Consider the following 21,413-nt stretch of genomic DNA (forward strand, 5'->3'; position numbering starts at 1 on the left):
CGGCCCGTTCGTTTGCCTTCTGTTGGATTAGCTGGGTGGCGTACTGCTTCGCCTCTGCTGCTGCTGGGTTGGTTGGATGGTGTACTGCTGCTGCTGGGTTGTCCGTCCACTAAGGCGATCGATGTTGGAATGGCTTTCTCCGCGCTGTTACAAACAGCTTTATACATGCGCGGACTCGCGCTTGCCGTTCGAGGGATGGTGGGTGAGGTATCGCGTTGCTAAGAGCAACCCGTTGACGCGCTTGCTACGCGCGAATCGGCCCGTTCGTTTGCCTTCTGTTGGATTAGCTGGGTGGCGTACTGCTTCGCCTCTGCTGCTGCTGGGTTGGTTGGATGGTGTACTGCTGCTGCTGGGTTGTCCGTCCACTAAGGCGATCGATGTTGGAATGGCTTTCTCCGCGCTGTTACAAACAGCTTTATAGGTGCGCGGTCATGTACTTTACGTTCAAGAGTTGGTGGGGAGGCAATGGATTGCTGCTGTTGCTAATGGCAACTTGTTATCGCTGGGGACAGTAGGCGACGCTTTCTCAAGTGGATTTACAAGGCTGAAGAATCAATTACGAACCGGGATATTCATACGTTGGGAACAATCTTTCAGGATTCTAGAATAGCTTGTATTTATATAGATATATTTTTTTTATTGTTTTATTTCACTGCTTACTGCTACAGTTCCGTTTGGAATTCCAATTCAGCTATATACAAGTTTCAAGGTAAATTGAAATTCCAAATGGAACATGCCAAGGAAGCAAAGTGACTTACAGTTCAATGAGACAAGTTTTCAATCGTATTCCTAATTTCGTAGCTGGGGCATTGACCGATTGTTCCGATCCTTGTTGGGCTTGGCCCAACCTCCTGTCTCGTCGAAGGACAGCCGTGCGACATTTCTTTGCCACCACTTATTTTTTATATATTTTACTTTGTATTTAATTATATTGTTTACTGTAACTGCTATAGTTTCCTCTAAAACTCCACGGAATAAGTCGACAAGACATCGACTAAATATGTTCAATATGTTCAATTAGTTCATTAACGTCATTAAGCCATATGCTGTTTTTGATTTTTTCCGATGCAGTTTACATTAAAGATACGTAGTCGAACATTATTTTCATTTTTGTACGCAAAACAAAAAATAAAAATAATTTTATAAAATTGAATTTTTACTACCACACCTTCCATTGAACTACCTTGAAAAATGCTAACCCCTTGTGGCCAAATTCACTGTCAAAGAAGACCGATAAGTGTCAAACGAGGACGGCTTTACATTTTCGAAGAAAATCAATTAAAAATTATACTGATGTTTTAAGGGTTAAACTTATATATTAATGCCTTTAGAAAGATGAGCTGTATCGGGTTAAATATTAAAAGAAGAAGTTTATTCTTCATTCAATGAACCAATTTAAAAATACCACCTGGTAGAAATGAGCTGTACGCACACGAGACGATTGGACACACGTCACAAAAAATTATTCACTATGGATTTTATTCTATACCTATTACAACGCGGCAACAGCAACAGAGTTGGAATAGACAGAACAAAATCAATAGTGAATATTTTTTTGCTGTATGTCCTGTCGCCTCGTATGTGTACAGCTTTAAAAGGAAAACTTTTCCTCTTTTTATTTAAAAATGCTGTGATTGATTTGTGCAGGGAACAAATAAAGAACTTTGAATTCATATTCGAAAAACTTACGTGTTTGGCTGTTCTGTTGTTTCTTAAGCCATTTCCTGTAAGGACAATTTCTTTGCACAGTGTACATTGAAACCCGTGAATCGTATGGCAAATAATGTGAGAACGAAACATGCATAATTTAAAAAAGAATCTTGTTATCTATCGAATTGGCTCACAAATCAGCTATTAGGGACAACAAAAATGAATTGATTGTATTCTCTCTTGGTTTGGATAAAACTTTCTATATAAAAAACCAGTTAACTCATTTTCCATTGCGATTAGAACTTTCTTCACCTGATAAAATATGTATTAAATAACGTCCTTTGTTTTGTGGGAGTAGACTTTTTACTACCTACTATGGAAACGTGTCAAAATCGATTATTGATTGGAGAAACCTCTCAAATTAAGTTTTTTTTAGCGAAAGGTTCCAAATTCACACATAGAACAATAATTTGCGAGAACCTATGAACACTTTCAAACTTTGTGGAGAGGTCTATTGTTTATGAATAAGAACTTATTTTTAGATTTTTTTTTAAATTAATTCAATTTATTGTATAGGAATTCAAAAAAAACGAAGTTACCGTTCAAATAAAAAATAAAGGCAACGATGACCGTATCATTATCCAATGATTGTTAGTCTAGAACACCTTAATATACTCTATCCTGATAGCTATTATCTTGTGGTCGTGCCTGCATTGTATTGACCATCTGCTGTTGGTACTGCCGCATCTGGCAGGGTCGCCTCGGCGGTGTCAAATACTCGAACATACTCTGCGTATGCTGTGACAGCATTTTGCTTAGATCACAGGGCATCGGGTCGGTCCAGAAAAAGTCATGATTAAGAGCCGAATCCGCATCGATCCGTTCCTTAGGATCTAGAATCAACAACTTATCCAGCAGATCCACACCGTTGGGATCCTTGACGTACGGTCGCAGCCGATCGCGAACCTTTCGCTTGTGCCCCTGCGGTAGTTCCATTTTCTGGTACAGCTCGAGGCTTTCTACACCGGGCCAAACTTCCGGCGTAAACGATCCGCAGAGCTGGGAAATGAAAATCAGCTGTTGTTGTTCCGTTGCTCCCTGCATAATCGGAGAACGGGTCCACATTTCGGCCATTATACAACCAGCGCCCCACATATCGACAGGTGGTCCATAGTTACGATCACCGAGTAACAATTCCGGTGGTCGGTACCATAACGTTACCACACGGTTGGTATAACGATTTGCTTGGCCGTTTTTGGTGATGCTAAAGGCACGGGCTAAACCGAAATCCGCAAGCTTCAACACTCCAGTCTTCGTGATAAGTACGTTCGCAGCCTTCATGTCACGGTGTAGAATCTGGAATGTGGATATTGCAAATTTCATCAATCGTGCTGAGATAACCCAGGAAGGCTAACCTTATTACTGTGAATGTAGTACAGTCCGTTCAGCAGTTGCTGCATAACCTTCTTGATCTCTCCCAAACTAAACTTTACATTAATATTCGATAACAGCCCTGCCAGATCATGTTCGCAAAAATCAAACACGAGATAGAAAGTAGACCGGTACCTATTGTTGGCTGTCGCCTTGGTGCGGCAAATTTCAATTAAATTAACTACGTTTTCGTGTTTCAGGAGCTGTAGAATTCGAATTTCCCTCAAAGCAGTGATTGGAAAACCTTCCTTCTCGTTGTCCATTAGAACTTTTTTCATTGCTACAAACTTTTTGTTGGATTTCTTCTCACGCGCCTTGAACACTTCCCTAGAGGCAACGATGAATAAGCGTTGATTAGGCCAGTAAAGAAAGCCACAAATGAAAAAAAAACTTACCCGAAAGTTCCTTGTCCGATTTTAGCTACTTTCTCGTACTTGCTTGATTCATCGCAGTACGGAAAGTCGTAATCTTCAATGTACTTTTGCTTCTCCGCCAGGCTAAGAACTGTACTGGAAGTGGACATTTGCATTCCGGAGGAATGTCCCTCTCGTCCGGAAGAGCTCATATCGACAGATATGAAAATGCAACGTCTCGATTGTTACCCAGATTTTTGTCAGGAAACAGAAAATGGACGCGAGAGAAGAATCCACTAGCAAAACTTTCGCGCACGTCAACTTGCAAATCGTCAACAATCAATGTATTGTAATGAACAGCTAGGGGGAAACGTTGTATTTGAATGGGTTAGTAACCGAAAAAATCGAAGAAGGAAATTGAAGCGTATTACGTCATAAGTTCACAGAAATCGAGCGGGTCACATCTGCATAAAAACAACGCATTGGTCCACAGTCTTTTTAACAGCGATACCAGCCACTGAGCCAAAAAATCATATACATTTTAAGTGAAAAAGCACGTAAATATTAAAAATGATCGATCACGTTAGATTCATGTGCAACTATTAACATTAATACCTACATTGATGAATTTCAAATACTATACCAATGACTTTCAACTATACTATACATACATTCTATGTGATTGTCACATACCTAAGTGTTATGTGTAAAGAACATGAACATTACGTGAATATACGATGTGAAAAAAGTTGACAGTTTCAATATGGTTTCACGTATAGTAACAGTACAAGGCAAAGGAAATACGATCGGAGATCCTCGAATACTTTTCTGAAGGTATTTAAAGGTAAATTCAATCGATTATGTACAAAATGAGCAATAAAAATAAAATGAAATTATATTTCAGAACGCGGAAACGGACACAAACTGTAAGCATTGAAGGAACTAAACAAACTGCGACGAAGTTTGCTGATTTTCTCAACGCAAAGGAAGCATGATAAGAGAAACTTTTTTAGTTGCTGATAGTTATGCAAATGCTATTAACTATAAACAGAACATGTAAATATAAGATGCATTATAATAAAATTCCACGCCTATGTATTTATTCACCGTCTTCCACGCTTTTTAAACACATAAGAAAAGCATTTGAATGCTATTTTAAATGCAGCTTATCATCACATGAAAAGCACATAAAAATTATATGGATTTAATCTAGAAAGTATGTGAAATTCATATGGAAGAGAAATGAACCTCACTTAATATATACGTTAGGGTGGGGCATTGTTATATGGAAAAACGTAATCATAGCCACATCAACCGAGCACAGCACTTTTTTGGTACCTTTTGGGGTCCCAAACAACAGTGCAAAATTTGGGGTCGATTGGTGTTGACCCGGCGTGACGCATTGCGTTTGAAATTTGTATGGAGATTAGTATGGGAAAACCTTCATTTTTGCATTTTTAATTCTACAGACTACAATTCTTCTTGTAGTATGTCAACAAATAGATAGAAGTATAGTCCAGGATATGCTGAACAACTTTGCCGAAGGATGTATGGTGTTAGAATATCTCTAAGCCAAGTTATAGCTGTTCAAAGTTCAATATATCGAATTAAATGCCAAAAATCATTTTTATTGCCAACACTGCGGGTGTACCAATGGTATTTCATATAGCATTCCAAAATAACATTATATATTTTAGATTTACCACATTGGTATGTTTGGATGAAATATTCAAAAGCCTTAGCTCAATTTCATGACCGTAGGTAGTTGAGCAATAGGGCGTAGTGTGGGGTGAGGGGGGAGACTTTATTATGTAGAAATTCGATCTGAAATGTTGTCGAGTTGGAATGTTCAGACGGATTATTTCAAAACAATTACACAATATCCTACGCATAATAGTAACGTTGAAATAAAACATACTGTATCCTTTTGCCTCGACTTTTATCAATAGAAGTTACGTTACAGACTGAATCAACTGATGTCGAGTTGATATATCAGAGGATTGCATTGATTATATTTCAGTTTAATAGGCACTATGATTTGATGGGATGCTCTTTTCGATGCTGTTCGATCACCTGAAGCAAAAAATGATGTAGGGAACTGGTGCATTCCATGTTGAAATCCAGAAATTAGCTTCACGCCTCGTGATCGAACAGCATAGAAATGAGCATGCTATCAAATCATGCGTATTATACCGAAATATAATCCTCTGACATATCAACTCGACATCATATGATTCAGTCTGTAACATAACTTCTATTGATAAAAGTCAAGGCAAATGGATACAGAATGTTTTATTTCATCGTTACTATTATGCGTAGGACAATGTGTAAATATTTTGAAATAATTCATCTGAACATTCCAACACGACAACATTTCAGTTCGAATTTCTACATATTAAAGTCCCCCCCCCCCTCACCCCTCACTACGCCCTATTGCACAACTACTTCATGAAATTGAGCTAAGGCTTTTGAATAATTCATCCAAACATATCAATGTGGTAAATCTAATATAAATAATGTTATTTTGGAATTCTATATGAAATTCCATTGGTACACCCGCAGTGTTGGCAATAAAAATGATTTTTGGCATTTAATTCGATGTATTGAACTTTGAACAGCTATAACTTGGCTTAGAAACATTCTAACACCATACATCATTCGGTAAAGTTGTTTAGTATATCCTGGACTACACTTCTATCTATTTGTTGGTATACTACAGGAAGAATTGTAGTCTGTAGAATTAAAAATGCAAAAATGTAGGTTTTCCCATACTAATCTCCATACAAATTTCAAACGCAATGCGCTACGCCGGGTCAACACCAATCGACCTCAAATTTTGCACAGTTGTTTGGGACCCCAAAAGGAACCAAAAAAGCGCTGTGCTGAAAAAACGACATTTTGCCCCACCCTAATATACGTGCAGTCGACACTGGTTTTAATTAGATTGACAATAAAGTTTTCTATGTGTGAAACATGTAATATTTATGTGAAAAGTGTTATGGAAAATATTTATATGTTTTCGCATGTGATTGGTAAGTGATAATTATTTTGAGTGAGATGCAGATCTACTTTTGTTTATACCCAGTAAATGAAAAGGCGGCTTGGCGGATTAAACTATACGCTGGCGATCGGTAGGTTATTGAAACTTTGTTCTAGGCTACCCGCCGTAACTTGCCGTTTACTGTAAAAGTAGTGTGGGGTACGTTTGAAACTTCATCTAAACACATAAAAATGTCTATTATTTTACAATGCAATTACCGGTGGCATATAAAAACTATTTGCTGGCACATAAACCTAATTTGTGTATTTACAAGAAATATTAATTCTACATTCACGTTTCATAACTATAATACACATAAAACCCGATTCTATAGCATTACGCACATATAACTTATGTGTGTGCACGCACAGTTTATACAGTTGACATATAGAAGATGTGTGTGCACGTGATAACGTTAGCATTTCTTCTTCATATATATTTTAAGCGGTTTGAAGCAAATAGAATTTAGGGTAAACGGGTATAATACGCCCCACCGGGGCAAAATGCCCCTCTTTAACTCCCCGGATTCCTGAATTATCTAAAAAGTAAAAATGACTGATAACAGTATCGTTTCATGAAATCAACATACTGAGTTAGTTTGGTATTTTTAATATGTTGCAAAACAACAATATGCACAAAAGAGCTACTTTGATGTAAGCTCCCACTTTTTCCAATAATATTACAACCAATTACAAACTGTCGGATTTGATAGAACTATTTCAAGTAGCTTACTTGAATCTCTATCTCAGTTTTTAGCTTGGCTTAAAACTATGTGTGCGTAAAGAATTATTTATGCATTCACAACACCTCATCGCTAAAACGCATCACCCATTGTTGTAGGGCATACTCACTGATTGCTGTGGAGCATATCATACATATTACACTTTAATCGGGGGCATTTCACCATGGGTAAAAGAAAAAACTAGAGCATTGAAATCTATAGGGACAGATCACTTGTGATGCATTTTTAAAAATCAGCGAAATTAAATGCATTTCTTTCCATCAAAATAGAAATTCGGAATGCATTTTGCGTGCAATGTATTTTGCGTTGCGTGTAAGACGTCAAAACCCTACAAAAAACAGCCCTACATTCAACAAAACATCGAACAAAGTGGATCAGCGTAGGACGATTGTTAAGTAATCTTTTCTGCGAGGGAGTGCAAAGTTGATGCAAAAATGGAAATCAAATGCATTTTTTCTATGGAAATCAAATGCATTTTTTCTAAATTGATACAAAATAGAGTGATCTGCCCCTAGATTGAAATGCATACTTGTATCAGGATGTTTTTAATAAAAAATGAAACGGGTACTACTAGCTAATATAAAAATAAATTAGAGTAGTTGGTGCGGAGATCATAGTGTCGAATGGTGAAATATAGCTATTTTTGCTTGAGGGGGGCGTATTAGACCTGGTTACCCTACGAATTTTTATCAGTGTACCCATTTTTTTTTGCAAAACCATTCAACACGGGTTCAACAATGAACGTCTGCTGAACGGTTATTTGGACGTCGTCCAACGAACGTCCTTCATTGGACGATTTTGCAACCGGCCGTTTGTAGGGAGCGCAGATTCAATCGGTTATTAGTTTTGAGCAAGAATTCTGCAGAAACCAGCCAAACTTCATCACCTCTAATGGTTACTGACGAATTTCGCGCCAACTCGAACAAATGTTGGCAGCACCTTCTCAGATTTTAATGAAACTTTCTGTACATGCGAGTTTTGTCACAAAAGCCACTTTGCATACTTTTGGGATTTTCGATTGATTGACACCGGTGTAGTGGATTGCACTTTCTAGCAGAAATGTCAATGGAACATACCCAGTTTTCTGCACTTCTGCTAGAAAGTCCAAAAACGGTACAGTTTCAGTGCACTCCACTACACCGGTGTCAATCAATAGAAAACCCCATTTCCACATAGATCTTTCATTAGGGCCTAAATCACAAATGTAAACAAACTGCGTTTTCGCTATTATGACATTATGCAACAAAAATACTACAAGATTGAGGTGAAAATTAGTTAAAATGGTTTTTAGTTCGATTTATAATTAAAGAAAACAAAACGGCGAAACATACATTTTCTTCGAGGTTTCGACTTAGGCCCTTATTCTCATATGGAATATAAAGGCTAAACTTACATTTTTAGACAGAACCGGGCGTACTTATTATGCAAAAAATTATTCTTTAAACGGCGGTTCTATTATATAAATGATAAGCAATATCTACTATAATCATGTCTATTCGATAGTTGTTGCACATAAACATTCGAATATTTTGATATTTTCATGAAATTTGAAGAAAGGATGTACGCACCCTTTCATTTGCATTGGGTTTATATGCGCCCATTTGCTGAGCCCTATTAAAAAGTATACTGTCAAGCTCGCCCATTTACCCAGCCCTACCCAGCAAGACAAAGTCAGTTTAGCCCATTTACCGCGCCCTTCTGAAAATTGTGTTCACGGTTTAGCCCATTCGCAAATCGTGGTTGCTGAAGGGCGAAATCACGACTGGAATGCAAATTGGGCGTAAGCATTTTTTTAGTTTCTACCCACTAAAAGCACATAGGAATTAAATTCTTTGTTATATTGTCATAAGGTTTAACGAAAGATGCTTCCGGAAAAACATTTAATTTTTATTATTCCGGAAAAACATTTTAATTTATACCTACAATAAAAACTGCATTTAGAAAAGCATCGCCGAATATTGAAACTGATTTTTCTCCATTTGAGTACATTGCGACTTAGGCCCTAATGAAAAATCTGTGTCGAATTATTTTCAGCAATTGGCGATTTGCGGCAAAACCAAAATTAGTCATGCGACACCTATGATTCAGCTCATGAACTGGCAAAGTGATACAGTTTGCTTTTTTTCACCCGTAAGTGAGTCGTAGCTTACAACAAAATCTTCATTATCTTCTCGGAAAAAGCTTACCACAGCCAAAATATGAATGAAACGAGTAAGAAATTTAGTTTTATTTGCAATTATTCTGAAATTACAGCCATTTGCAATTATTTGACTCATACATTTCTTCGAAATGTAATCGGGGTATTATTGTGGTTATAAAAAATCGTTCCATAAATAAAGTTGCAACTCGAAACCGAGACCCAATCAGTACCAATGTCAAACTCCTTCATATTTTGAACTACGTAGGAGATTCAGTGAAGACTATCGGAGAGAAGGATCGGCCAACGACACGACTAGACACTGGCAATCCAAAACTGTATCGAAAATCGGACTACCCCTCAGTGACTCAGGTAACTGGTAATGTCAAATGTGACATTAAGTTAGAGAATGCATGAAACTAGCAACACTGAATAATCCGTTGTTATTTTTCAAACAACCTGTGGCAACCAATGGTTACGCAGGGAAAAAAATATTTTGACAACAAAACATACCTAAAATCCTCCCGAAAATTATTTAATTAGTTGAATCATTTCCGGTGTCTCAAGTAATGGAATGTTGTAGTCTGCGTGGAAGATTGCAGATTCTTCCAAACACTACCAATGAGTACACAGAACAGCCGACATATTTTGTTGCGTTATTAGTTCTACACGTAAGTCACTGAAGAGGATTTTTTGGAAAAAATCCATCCGCAAACGATATTGTAACAGTTAAGATAGTCCCAGCGAACCAATCGCGTGAAGCGGCAGGGACGGTCACCAATCACAAAATCCCCAGTATTTAACTATTTCCGCAAAACGATAGGCCCTACTGCAAACTACCCTTCTGAACTCTCCCGCTTAAGCGCCAGTACAGTTCAAGGATGTACTGCGGTGGAGCGTGTGTTTACCAGCCCGGCTAAACCTCTCAGGGCAGGTCAGGTACGAACTACCACAACCAACTCCAACTACAGGAAAATGAATTCAACGATACAGTCCAAAAAATCTTAACCCTCTACCCAATGATTGCCCGAATTGTGAAACGAGGACTATTGATATCTACAGGACGGTTTATTTTTTTTTGGCTAGACATAATTTAACCCTTTCACTTATTTCTAGTTGGATTTGACCTGTTTGTTTCCGCCGTTTATGTTGCTAGTCGGTCCAAGTACTATTTAGGTACTGCTATTCGAGCCCGGGATTCTATGCTTCGACTTGGTCGTCACCAAGGAGCGTCCCACACCGTTTTTTCGCTCTTCGATGGGTTCCGGAGTTCGACGGCGGACTATGGCGGCAGGAGCGTTACTCGAATCAGCGAGGTCCGTGATGCCGACCAACGGCGGCTGATGAGGATGATCGACATGTACACGATGTGGATCGGAGGGACTTTTCTGCTTTTCTGACTAGAAAAAAAACCTTCGCCTGACTGAAAAGACTGCAAAAAATACAGACAAGTGCAGTATAAGAAATAAAAGTCATACCGTAGACGACGCACAAGAATGGTTTCTCTTCAGTGTGCAATCGAACATGAGCTCAAAGGGCGTTTGTAGGCCTAACAGCTTTGCCGCAGTATGTACACTGATGGGGATCGTGTGTCGTCTCATATGGACATTTCTGTTACCAGATCGTGCGAAAAAATTGTGGTAAATTTGCCCCTTTTTTATTTCGATTATAGAGGTTTTAACCTTAAGGTCATTCGCCTCTTCGGGTTAGAAAAATCTCCAATGAAAAATTTCTAACCCTATGTGCGGGGTCGGGACCCGCACCCAGGTGCGCTGCGTACAAGGCAATTGATTTACCAACTACGCTACGCCCAGCCCCTGGTAAATTTGCCCCGAAACATTCAAATTAGACAATAGTCTGTGCAATTTTTTTGGTTATATACTATCATTACAGATATATGGTTTACATTTCAAGTGAATCTCATTTATATGAATTCTTGAAGGTACTCCCACACTCTTCACAAACGTGCTTTCGTTCTTCATACAGTGACACAATCTCATTTTCGTACACCGCTGTGCGGAATGCTTATATGTATTTTACAAGTAAAAAATTAGTTCACGAGACATTTTATTTATGTAGAAATAGTTTACTAGACAGCATAAGGAAGATACAATAATTATCTTTGTACTACAAATGCTCATTTTTTCACAAAAAGTCATAATTCTAAAGATAGTCAAATATACACGCAATCTCATATTCGTACAGTACGCATATTTTTTCAAAAATCAATTGAAATTTCTGTAATAAATATTCAATGTGGTACCTTTTGTTTGTAATTACAGTTTTCAATCGTATTGGAATGATAACCACCAGTTTTTGTGTGCATTCAACTTAAATTTTATCCCATTCTTCTAAATAGTAGTTTCTAAGATCATTCTCATTATAATCCGGATAGTTTTGTACTTTTTATCCAAATACTTTTTCTCGTCCTGGTTGTGGAACTTGACGTAGTACTGTTTGATGTTATCGAGTAGAGATGCACTGAATAGTACTATTCGGCTTTCAGCCGAATACCGAATATTTAATGTTTAATTATTCGGCGTACCGTATATTCGGCTTTAATCAAAATCGGCTGGTATTCGGCCCGAATATTCGGTCAACCGAACATTCGGTCGACAGAATATTCTGTGCATCGCTAGTATTTTGTATATATGTATTTTATTTTATTTTGTTCCTTTTAAATATTTCATGAATATTAGGATATTACTTATCATATTCGGCCGAAAGTCGGTTTTTATTATTCGGCGTACCGTATATTCTGCTTAAATTAAAATCGGCTGGTATTCGGCCCGAATATTCGGTCGACCGAATATTCGGTGCATCTCTATTATCGAGTGATTCTTGCTCCCGCGCCTGGCGAATCGGATTGGGTACGATGTACTCGGCAAACTCCATCACCTCGCGCTCGTACGTGGCCAAGAAGAACACCGACCATAACACTCGCCTCGTCCAGTACAAAAAGGGAAAACTAGGTCGTACGTCCTGAACTTTATACCCCAGTCCATTAGCTTGCCGGGTGTTCCGATGATATGATTAGTCAGCTTCGCCCCTTTGACGGTCTCCTCACCGCGAACGGCGTAAGGAAGTTTGATTTCCGGACAAAAATTTGTCATTTTGGCAGCTACTTCCCCCTTCTGAATTGCCAGCTCATACGTGGGGAAAGGCAAATCACCTGCAGATAGTTTTTTAACTGATGGACTCAACAGAGCATTGCCAGCACGAAGACAGCGGTTTTTCCTATTCCCGACTGACTCTGGGCGATTATATTCCGTGGCGGACCGGCCAACAGAGTAGGTAGAGCCATCTCCTGAATCTTGGAAGGGGCGTTGAAACCCATCGCATAGACTCTCTGTAGTAATTCCTGCTTCATGTGCAAAGCTTCGAAAGTTTTAACCAACCAATCGGCGAAGAAGAATCCTTCCGCTGCACCTCCAGATCCAGCTTTGATTCTACTAGACCTTAGCGAACATCTTTCATTAGCAAACTTGCATCCGCCGGGCTAAAAGATTAGTCATGGATAATTTTAAAGCTGATACAGAATATTTCGGGAGAAAATTTAGAATAGGACGTAAGCAACAATGAGATTCTCTTTGGGGTTTTTCTCTTCTGTTTATTACTCGGTCGTTTCAATATTTAGTACTCAACTCTTTGCCTAATATTTTAGTAAAAACCATCGGCTATGTACTGGAAAATTAGTGCAAAGTGTTATAGTGAAGTCATAGGGTAACAGGGGTATTTTGGACCGCTTTAGGAAGTCATGAGAAAAAAATCTGAAAAAATACGGTTTGGCTATTTATTCTGGATCATTCAATAGGCTAATATGTAAGGCCTTATCATTTTTTGGATATGTTGTATTCTATATAGTCAACTAAACGTAAATACTTGGGAAAAATGATAAATAGTGAACGCGCATTTTTGTTATTTTGGACCAGTGAATTTTATTTTGGACCGTAAACAAAGCACATTTTGGACCATTGACTTTCCTTTGTGCCATTGCTGCAAACATATTTTGGACCGATCTCGAAACATATTTTGGACCATCCAAATGTTCACATATCTTTCTTTGTATGATGAATTTGTACATGATTGGGTAAGAAGTGCTTTTCTGGGAACAAAAAGAGAACTTTTTTTAAATGCAGAGTAGATATGCAACGAGGTGTCAGAGTTAATTGGGAGCATGGCGATAATATGTTATCGTTTGGAAATAGCTCACATATTTCGGACATACTTAAAATAACAATTTCAATACATCTGATTACTTTTTTCAACCTAAAATCGATATCTTATGTATTTTATAAGCATAATAACGTTATTTGAATGATTGAAATGTATATACTTTAGAAATAATAACTCTTCGATGTTGGTTACAACAATACCACCTCCTCTTGATTTTGGACAAGATCAGCTGAAATGTGAAAACACGATCAAAAATTTTCAATTCAATGCTTCCTATTAAACCAATTTGCTCAGAATATAACGGGAGTTGCTTTCTAACATGATAATTTCAGTGTTACATTAGCAATATTTCAATTTGTTATGAGCTTTGAATGGAAAAATGTACAAATCATCGTCAAGTGGTCCAAAATATGGTACTGGTCCAAAATACCCTCGTTACCCTAATAATCGAAAGAGAAAGTAAACAAAGAGAGGCTGTCAATGTTCCTTATGTCCTAATCAAAATTTTCTGCAGATTTCGACTTACTTGAATGCCTCTGCATCTTCCGCGGAGGAAGCTGTTTCTTCATTTTCACTTGCAGCTTGTTTTTCTTCAGGAGCTGCTAGAGTCAGTAGCTACCGAACTCCAAACATCAGGTGCAGCTTTGGTTCTACTGCCGGTGGACTACGTTTTTCCGCATTCTCTTTCTCTGGACTGCCAGCCGCCGGCTCTGAATCCTTATCCTTGGTGATATGTACTCAGTTCGCTAACCTATTTGTATTAAAAATACAAATCCCATCCCAATGATCGCTTCAAAAATAGGTTATAACAAAAAAACACCAAGTGCAGAAATTTCTTGATCCGTCGTCTTTTTGACCCAGTTATCGGCAGCGCTTGCCATCGTTTCGATCGGGTATTAAAATTCAATAGCAAGGTACAAAGTATGGGAAATCGTCCTGAATCAGCACGGGTACTGTCCCTCGGGTGGTTTATTCCTTGCAATTCGCTGAAATTTTGACCAGAGCGACCTTGCGGAAAAAACGATGCCTTCTTTTGCCTGCTCACTTCCCTGCCATGAAATCGATGATGAGCGCTTATTCCAAACGGTTAGCCGATTGAATATGACGTGCCATTATGTTTGTTCTGTGAATTGATAAGGACATCTAGATATGCAAAGGAATGTTTGGAGGAGGGATGCTACTGGTAAATACATACCGAAAGAGAAAGTCCTTTCCGAGCATATTGATGTTGTGTTTTCTGTTGGCCCATTATCACTGCGTTCTCTTGCTGGGTGATTACCATGATATTATGTTGTTGGTGCTCGATCTGAAAAAATCATAATAAAAAATATCCGTAAATGAGTGAACTCGAGCTTTTTAAAGAAGAATAGGGTATTACATTACAATGTACACGGTACTGATCCTTTCGAAATAAAAAAAGGTAATAAAAATGTCTCACCTTGAATATTTTCTTTCCTAGCTGTTACGGATGTTGGTTGCTAGGCTATGCAAATAAACATTAAGAAAATTGAGACAGTGTTGCGCGAGAAATTCATATTTTATCATTACCGAGGGGTCGCTCAATGTACTGGTAACTGGCGATTAATTTCGTGAACACTTTTTTTTCGGAATTTTTCATGAAGTGTCAGGTCGTGTCGTTGGATCGGCTGTGCATGATACAAAGCTGACACTTTCCTATTAGCCGGATATATTCTTTCCTCGCCTGATCTGGAGAGTTTCATGAATTTACACCATCTCATGAAGGTTTAGCTTAACTTAGGACGAATGGGAAATGCTGTTGCGGTGGCTACGGTGCTCAACAAATTACATTTCGAAACAGCGCGCATATAGCTCTGCGAATAATATTAGAAACCACTATGTTTTACACTCTTTTCGCAAGATGTTTACTCATCATCTTATAAAATGATGGTTTTCCTTCATTGTCATAAACAATTATCAACAAATTGATCGGTAATTTGGTGTTTAAAAGTCATTTTTACCAATGTTTACAGAAAATATATGCACTATGACAGAACAGAATAAAATCAGCAACACTTTCCTTCCAGCGCTATCTTCGAGCGGTTTCAACGTAGAATCGCCAATTGCGAAAAGCATACAAAAGGAATCTGGCAACGATGAACACTTGTTGTCTTTAGATTTACTGTAGGGCCTAGTCGGAAAAATTAAGAAGAGCAAGAAGCCTGTTGTCGTCTCTTCTCTTATGTGGTTTTTGTTTGAGGCGAAACTGAGTCAGTTCCTAACCCCAACTGCTGTCAAAATGTATGAACTGACAGCGGTTGGGGTTAGAACCTGACTCAGCTTCAGATTCAAGCGAAATCGCCATTAGGTACTATGTCATAAATGCATCATCTCTGGCGATGTTAACGTGTTTAGTTTTTTCAGTGTAGCATTGCCGCATCTATGTGGATAGAATCCATCTCATTGATTAAGAACGCTTTGGCAAGAACGCATCATAAGCATTGTTGGTGCTTGGTGAGCTCGATCACTGCATCGAAATTGAATCTTTTCGTTCTTTATGAAATAGCAAGTACTTTTTATATCCATAGTGGTTCTAAATGTTTGTTATCGAAGAAGTTATGCTTAGTGACAATAATGAAGTGTTTTCCGAAGAAGAGTATCTTATGGAAGAAGAAGGAGAGTTGCCAGGTATTTTTCAATAACAACAATGAATGATTGTAATTAGCAATGGTTTTTTTTTCAAGAATCGAAACATAAATCAACCAACGACTATGCACAAGCAGCGATTGTTCCAAAAAAGAAAGTTCCCATTATACGAAAACCGGGGGAAGTGGTTACTCCAGTTTATCTAAGAACCGCTCAGTCAGCCGAAAAGGGTAAGGACTTATAGATGAATGCAGTTTTTGCTTGACCCGAAACTGACTCAGATCCTAATCTCAACTGCTGTCAAAATGCATAATCTAACAGCGATTGGGATGGCAGTCTGACTCAACTTTTGGCTCGAACCAAAGTAGCATAAGATAGATATAGATGACAACTTCATCATTTTTAATTTCAGCACCTCCAGCTTCAAATGCACCTCGAGCTAATTGGAGCAAAATCACCTCTCCTGCCATGAGGATACCGCTGAAACCGAGTCGCACATCAGCTGTGGCACAGTTATCCGACAAAGATTTTCTTGAAGATTGTAAATCAGATGAACAATCTGATTCGGACACGAATGCCGACCTTACACCAATAATTGATAATTTCAAAACAAAATACAAGGGTGAACAACTGGATCGTATTGAGCAAAAATTAGATTATATAGTTACACAGCTTTCCCAGCACGACAATGTTTTGAAAACACTCAAACGCAGCATCAAAGAGCTTCAAGCGTCAGAATCAAAACGTGAATCTAGCTCCCGGCCGTCAAACAATGAAAGTTCAAAAAAGTCGCGTAAACGGCTTATCATGTTCCCAGTTGCCGACGATAACTATTTGGTTCGTATGGAGGAATTAGTTCATGCTGATGAGGAAGTCCGGGACGACTTAATCGATCTTTTCAACGAGGCCCCAGCCACTAGTGTGTATGAGTTTTTACGAAAGAACACTTACTCTCTGTTTACGCATACTTCGAAGTACACCTGGACCGGAAAACCATCCAACAGAGACCTGACGGGCCCTCCATCGAATGTAGCACAAAAGCTATATATTGTGGAACTGCTCATAGTATGTGCCTGCGAACGATTTCCGGACACTGCCCGTGAGTACATAGAAAAGGAGTTCCGACGGGCTTTGCGTAATTTTAACGATACGAAATATGTCAAGTGGATGAAAAAAGCGGAAAGGGCGAATGCGTCGATTTTACCGGATGATGTTAAATGAGTGGTATTAAGAAAACTAATAAAATTGACATTCAAAAATAAATTCTCTATGGAGTTGAATTAATTCTCTGCAGATCTTCTCCGCAGTTGTCATTCATTTATTTCTAAATCATTACCATCATTCACAGGTATGAGCTGTTCACCAAAAGATACAGTAAAGCTTTCTTTTCCCGCAAGCTGCTGGCGTCGTCTTTCTCTTATCATTTTAGCGTCGTTAAAGTTTTGAAGTGCGTGTCTAAATTCTTTTTCTAAAAATGATCTGGTAGCATTGGGAAATTTGTCCGCGCAACATGTTAGAAGTAGTTCTACTAGCTGCATTTTGTAGGCTGGATTTGATGGAGGACCCGGATAAGGCCCGGTCGCTGGTTTTCCTGTCCAGGTGAATTTTGATGTATTTAAAAATAAACAGTGCACGTTTTTCCGTAAATATTCATATACGCTTGTATTCGGTGCTTCGTTGAAAAGATCGATGAGCTCATCGCGCATTTCTTCGTCAGCCTGGACTAGTTCCTCTAAACGGGCCAGGTAGTGATCATCGGCAACCGGGAACAGAATCAAGCGTTTGCGAGATCGCTTTGGCTTGATATTCTGATTCAACATCTGTTCATCAGTGAAGGAAACAATTTGCGCCTGCACCTTGGAAGAGTTCCTTAACTCGATCCGTAAATCTTTGACATTATGTTTAAGTATCTTGAGAGCATTATCATGCTGAGAGAGTTTGGCCAGGGCTTGGTCCAACTTATTCTCAAGGCGACCCATTTGTTCACCCAGGGAATCCAAACTAACAGAACCGGACGCAGCAGGAGTTGTAGTTTCATTGTGATCTTTATGCTTATTTTCCAAACCAAGCAGAATGTTCTTTGGAGACGGCTTGGCGGTGCTTTGTACATTTTTTGGGGTTGAAGGAGAAACTAAAAGAGAAAAGATGAAAAAATACATTTCCAAATAACCCGCCAAATGAATAGTTACCTTTAACATTCCCGGTCATTTTCATATGCACCGGGAATACGATTTCGCCAGCTTTTCGTATTATGGGAACTTTTTTCATCGTACTAGCTGGTTCAACTTTTTGGGGCGTTTTCACAAGAACTATAGAATCAAAATTTTAGCTAAAGTTCATAAAATCTGTAACAAGTTGTTTGTTTACCTGAAGATTTTTCAGCTGCCTCCATCAAATATTCGGTGTCTTCATAATCAGTGTCGTTACCAGCTACAAACACTTCCTCGATTCTATGCATTGAGCTAATTTATATTAACGGTAGTCTGCACTTGAAAAAAACATTAGCTCTTTAATATGAAAACAAAATAAAATATCCTTCAAAATTTCATAGAATGTCTGTTTCGTTGTAATCAAAGCGAAGCCGAGGGAAAGCAGGGTGGCCAGATTTATTGACAATCAAACGTCGGTAATGCAGGGGCAGTGGTGCCAGATTTAAGACTTACACGATGCAAAAATAATAATCAATTTGAACTAAATCTAATTTTCAACCCTTTGTTTGAATTCAAAATTTAGGGAAAAAGTTAAAAATCAACAATTTTTTAAAGAAATCGACACTCAATAATACAAGACAAAAGGAATAATATGGTTTTACGAATAATAAGCTCATTTTCGGTTAGTAATTGAACATTTGTAAACTTCTTCCTTTTCATTTAAAAAGTTATTCGGAAGTTATTCGAGCTGTCAAAAAATGGGTATTTTTTGTTTCTAACAATGAGTACTTTTTATCCATTTCACAACTACTCGATGAGGTAATGTCAATGGGTATATTGATCTTGATAATGGGTGAAAAATCCTTAAGCATTATTTCAAGCGAGTTAACCTGCAAACTAAGGATCGTAGTGGAACCTGCAAATTATAGCCCTGCATCGGAGTCCGTGGCGGAAACGGAACATTTCGGCAATGCTCCGAAAACAACGTCTGTTTAGACTACTGAGGATGTTGAAAATATGCGCCAGTTCGGCATTTTTAGAGCAGCCAAAAGATCCAGCTATCAAAAATATATCCAGTTGGCGGTTTTATTATGTTAAGTAGTTTTAGAATAGGATTTCTATCTAGATTCCTATACTTTTATGAGGAAACAATAATGTGAAATGAATGTTATTATGTTTTTTTAATTCAGAAATAATTCTATTGACAGTATTTTTCATGCTGTCTTACAGTTGTCAAAAAATGGGTATTTTTTTGTTTCTAACGATGAGTACTTTTTGTTCATTTCACAGCTAATAATGGGTGAAAAATTCTTAAGAATTATTTCAAGCGAGTTAGCTTGCAAACTAAGGATCGTAGCGGAACTTGCAAATTATTGGCATGCATCGGAGTCCGTGACGGCAACGAAACATTTTGGCAATGCTCCGAAAACAACGGCTGTTTAGACTAGTGAGAATGTTGCAAATATGCGCTAATTCGGCATTTTTTGAGCAGCAAAAATATCCAGCCATCAAAAATATATCTAGTTGGCGGTTTTGTTTTGTTAAGCAATTTTAGAATGGGATGTCTATCTAGATTCCTATATTTTTATAAGAGATCGTATTGTGAAATGAATGTTATTTTATGTTTTTGTTTTTAAATTCAGAAATAATTCTATTGACAGTATTTTTCATTCTGGTGCGATTTTCATGAATATGTGTTTAATGCATTTTGTTGTAACTGTTCTGCGAAAAATAATGAGTAAAGCGGCCCTTACACGTTCAATATTTTTGTCAATACGCGTATTGACGATATTGTTACAATATTTCAATCCCATTTGAAATCCACATCGTCAATACAAGTTTTTTCGATTACACGTACAATACTTTTGTCAATACTGTCTAGTATTGACAAAAATATTGAACGTGTAAGGCCCGCTTAAAACATACCCAGGTTGACGTACAAGGTCTGTACTCATTTATGGGTACGAACTCTTTACCCATTTCATGGGTAATTTCACTTTTATTGAAAATGCGTAGTTTTTTACGCATTAATGGGTACTTTATTTTATCAGTGCAGACCAGCGGAGAGAAAAACAGTAAAACTTGCAACCATGGATGTAAACTGGCATCACGGAAGCTCCCATAACCCGGTCGAAAAAAATGCGGACGAACATGGTTAGGACAAAGAGAATAGTGAAAGAGACGCAGAGTGAAAATCAGTCAAAACGGCAACACTTCCTTTACGATGATTTCAACACTAGTATTTGGCAACCCTTTCCAAAGGCAGCACTTTAAATGACTCCTATTATATTTTGAAAACAAACCTTTTGTCGATCGTTGGATTTGTTTATCAAACGATGTGCATTTTGAAACAAAGAGATGAAATAATTCTAAAGCTTGTTTTTACTCATACATAGACTCTAGAATGCACCTTCCAATCACGATTGCACTAAATTCTGACGAAAATTCAAATTTCTTTTTTGATAGATTTACAATACTTATCTCCTCCAACTCAGGCATGAGTAATGTTTATTTACATTGCACGATTGGTCTGCTCAATAAGGTATTTTTGGCTTCACACTATTCGTCTCTTTCCCTATTCTCTTTGGGTTAGGCGATTTAAAAAGTTTGACGTTTGACTCAACTCGCCTGTGCTAATTGCCCCTAAGAACAAATGCAATCTGCGGATGCGATTTAAAGGCAATTTCAATACTTAGACAAATTTACTGGCGGCTGAAATGGGGGCGATTTGAAGGCGAGTAGGGCGGCAAAAAAATGACGGCGGCAAATCGCCCAAATGTTGCATTTGAAATAGCCCCCAAATTGCCAGCAATTTGCTGGCAAATTGAAGGGCAATTAGCGCATCCGAGTTGGCAAATTGCCCCCCGTTAGCCAGCAACTAGCCCTTTTTGACAGGGAAGCTTTGCGTGGGCTTCCTCCTGCACTTCCCCTCATTGAGTGTACTCGTAAGGATACCCGCTATCAATACATATGAAAAAATGACACATTTGTTCAAATTAAAGATCCCTATTTTTATTGGCGATTTGCGGCAAAACTAAAATTAGTCATGAACTGGCGGTAAAACCAAAATTATGATTCAGCTCATGAACTGGCAAAGTGATACAGTTTGCTTTTTTCACCCGTAGCTTCC

The 21,413-nt window shown here is 38.2% G+C and overlaps 3 protein-coding genes across 4 annotated transcripts; 1 reads left to right on the forward strand and 2 right to left on the reverse strand.

Moving 5' to 3' along the window:
• Positions 1–2,205: 2,205 nt before the first annotated feature.
• LOC131681563 (cyclin-dependent kinase 9) lies at positions 2,206–3,773 on the reverse strand. The gene is made up of 3 exons (XM_058962402.1): positions 3,477–3,773; positions 3,066–3,408; positions 2,206–3,006 (listed from the first exon to the last, which is right to left on the reverse strand). The coding sequence occupies exons 1-3, from the start codon at positions 3,644–3,646 to the stop codon at positions 2,317–2,319; spliced, it is 1,203 nt and encodes a 400-aa protein (XP_058818385.1). The 5' UTR covers positions 3,647–3,773; the 3' UTR covers positions 2,206–2,316.
• A 12,232-nt stretch (positions 3,774–16,005) lies between these two features.
• LOC131681568 (uncharacterized) lies at positions 16,006–17,396 on the forward strand. Of its 2 annotated transcripts, none has more exons than XM_058962407.1 (3): positions 16,006–16,175; positions 16,232–16,363; positions 16,546–17,396. In XM_058962407.1, the coding sequence occupies exons 1-3, from the start codon at positions 16,085–16,087 to the stop codon at positions 17,352–17,354; spliced, it is 1,032 nt and encodes a 343-aa protein (XP_058818390.1). In that variant the 5' UTR covers positions 16,006–16,084; the 3' UTR covers positions 17,355–17,396. The 2 variants fall into 2 exon arrangements, with proteins under 2 accessions (XP_058818390.1, XP_058818392.1); XM_058962409.1 differs by having other exon boundaries at positions 16,555–17,396.
• A 17-nt stretch (positions 17,397–17,413) lies between these two features.
• On the reverse strand, positions 17,414–18,704 carry LOC131681569 (uncharacterized). Its single transcript, XM_058962410.1, has 3 exons — positions 18,501–18,704; positions 18,323–18,442; positions 17,414–18,264 (listed from the first exon to the last, which is right to left on the reverse strand). Exons 1-3 carry the CDS (start codon positions 18,589–18,591, stop codon positions 17,444–17,446), a joined length of 1,032 nt encoding a protein of 343 aa, XP_058818393.1. The 5' UTR covers positions 18,592–18,704; the 3' UTR covers positions 17,414–17,443.
• Positions 18,705–21,413: the final 2,709 nt, after the last annotated feature.

Source organism: Topomyia yanbarensis, chromosome 2 (genome assembly GCF_030247195.1).
Source record: "Topomyia yanbarensis strain Yona2022 chromosome 2, ASM3024719v1, whole genome shotgun sequence".
Lineage (NCBI taxonomy): Eukaryota > Metazoa > Arthropoda > Insecta > Diptera > Culicidae > Topomyia > Topomyia yanbarensis.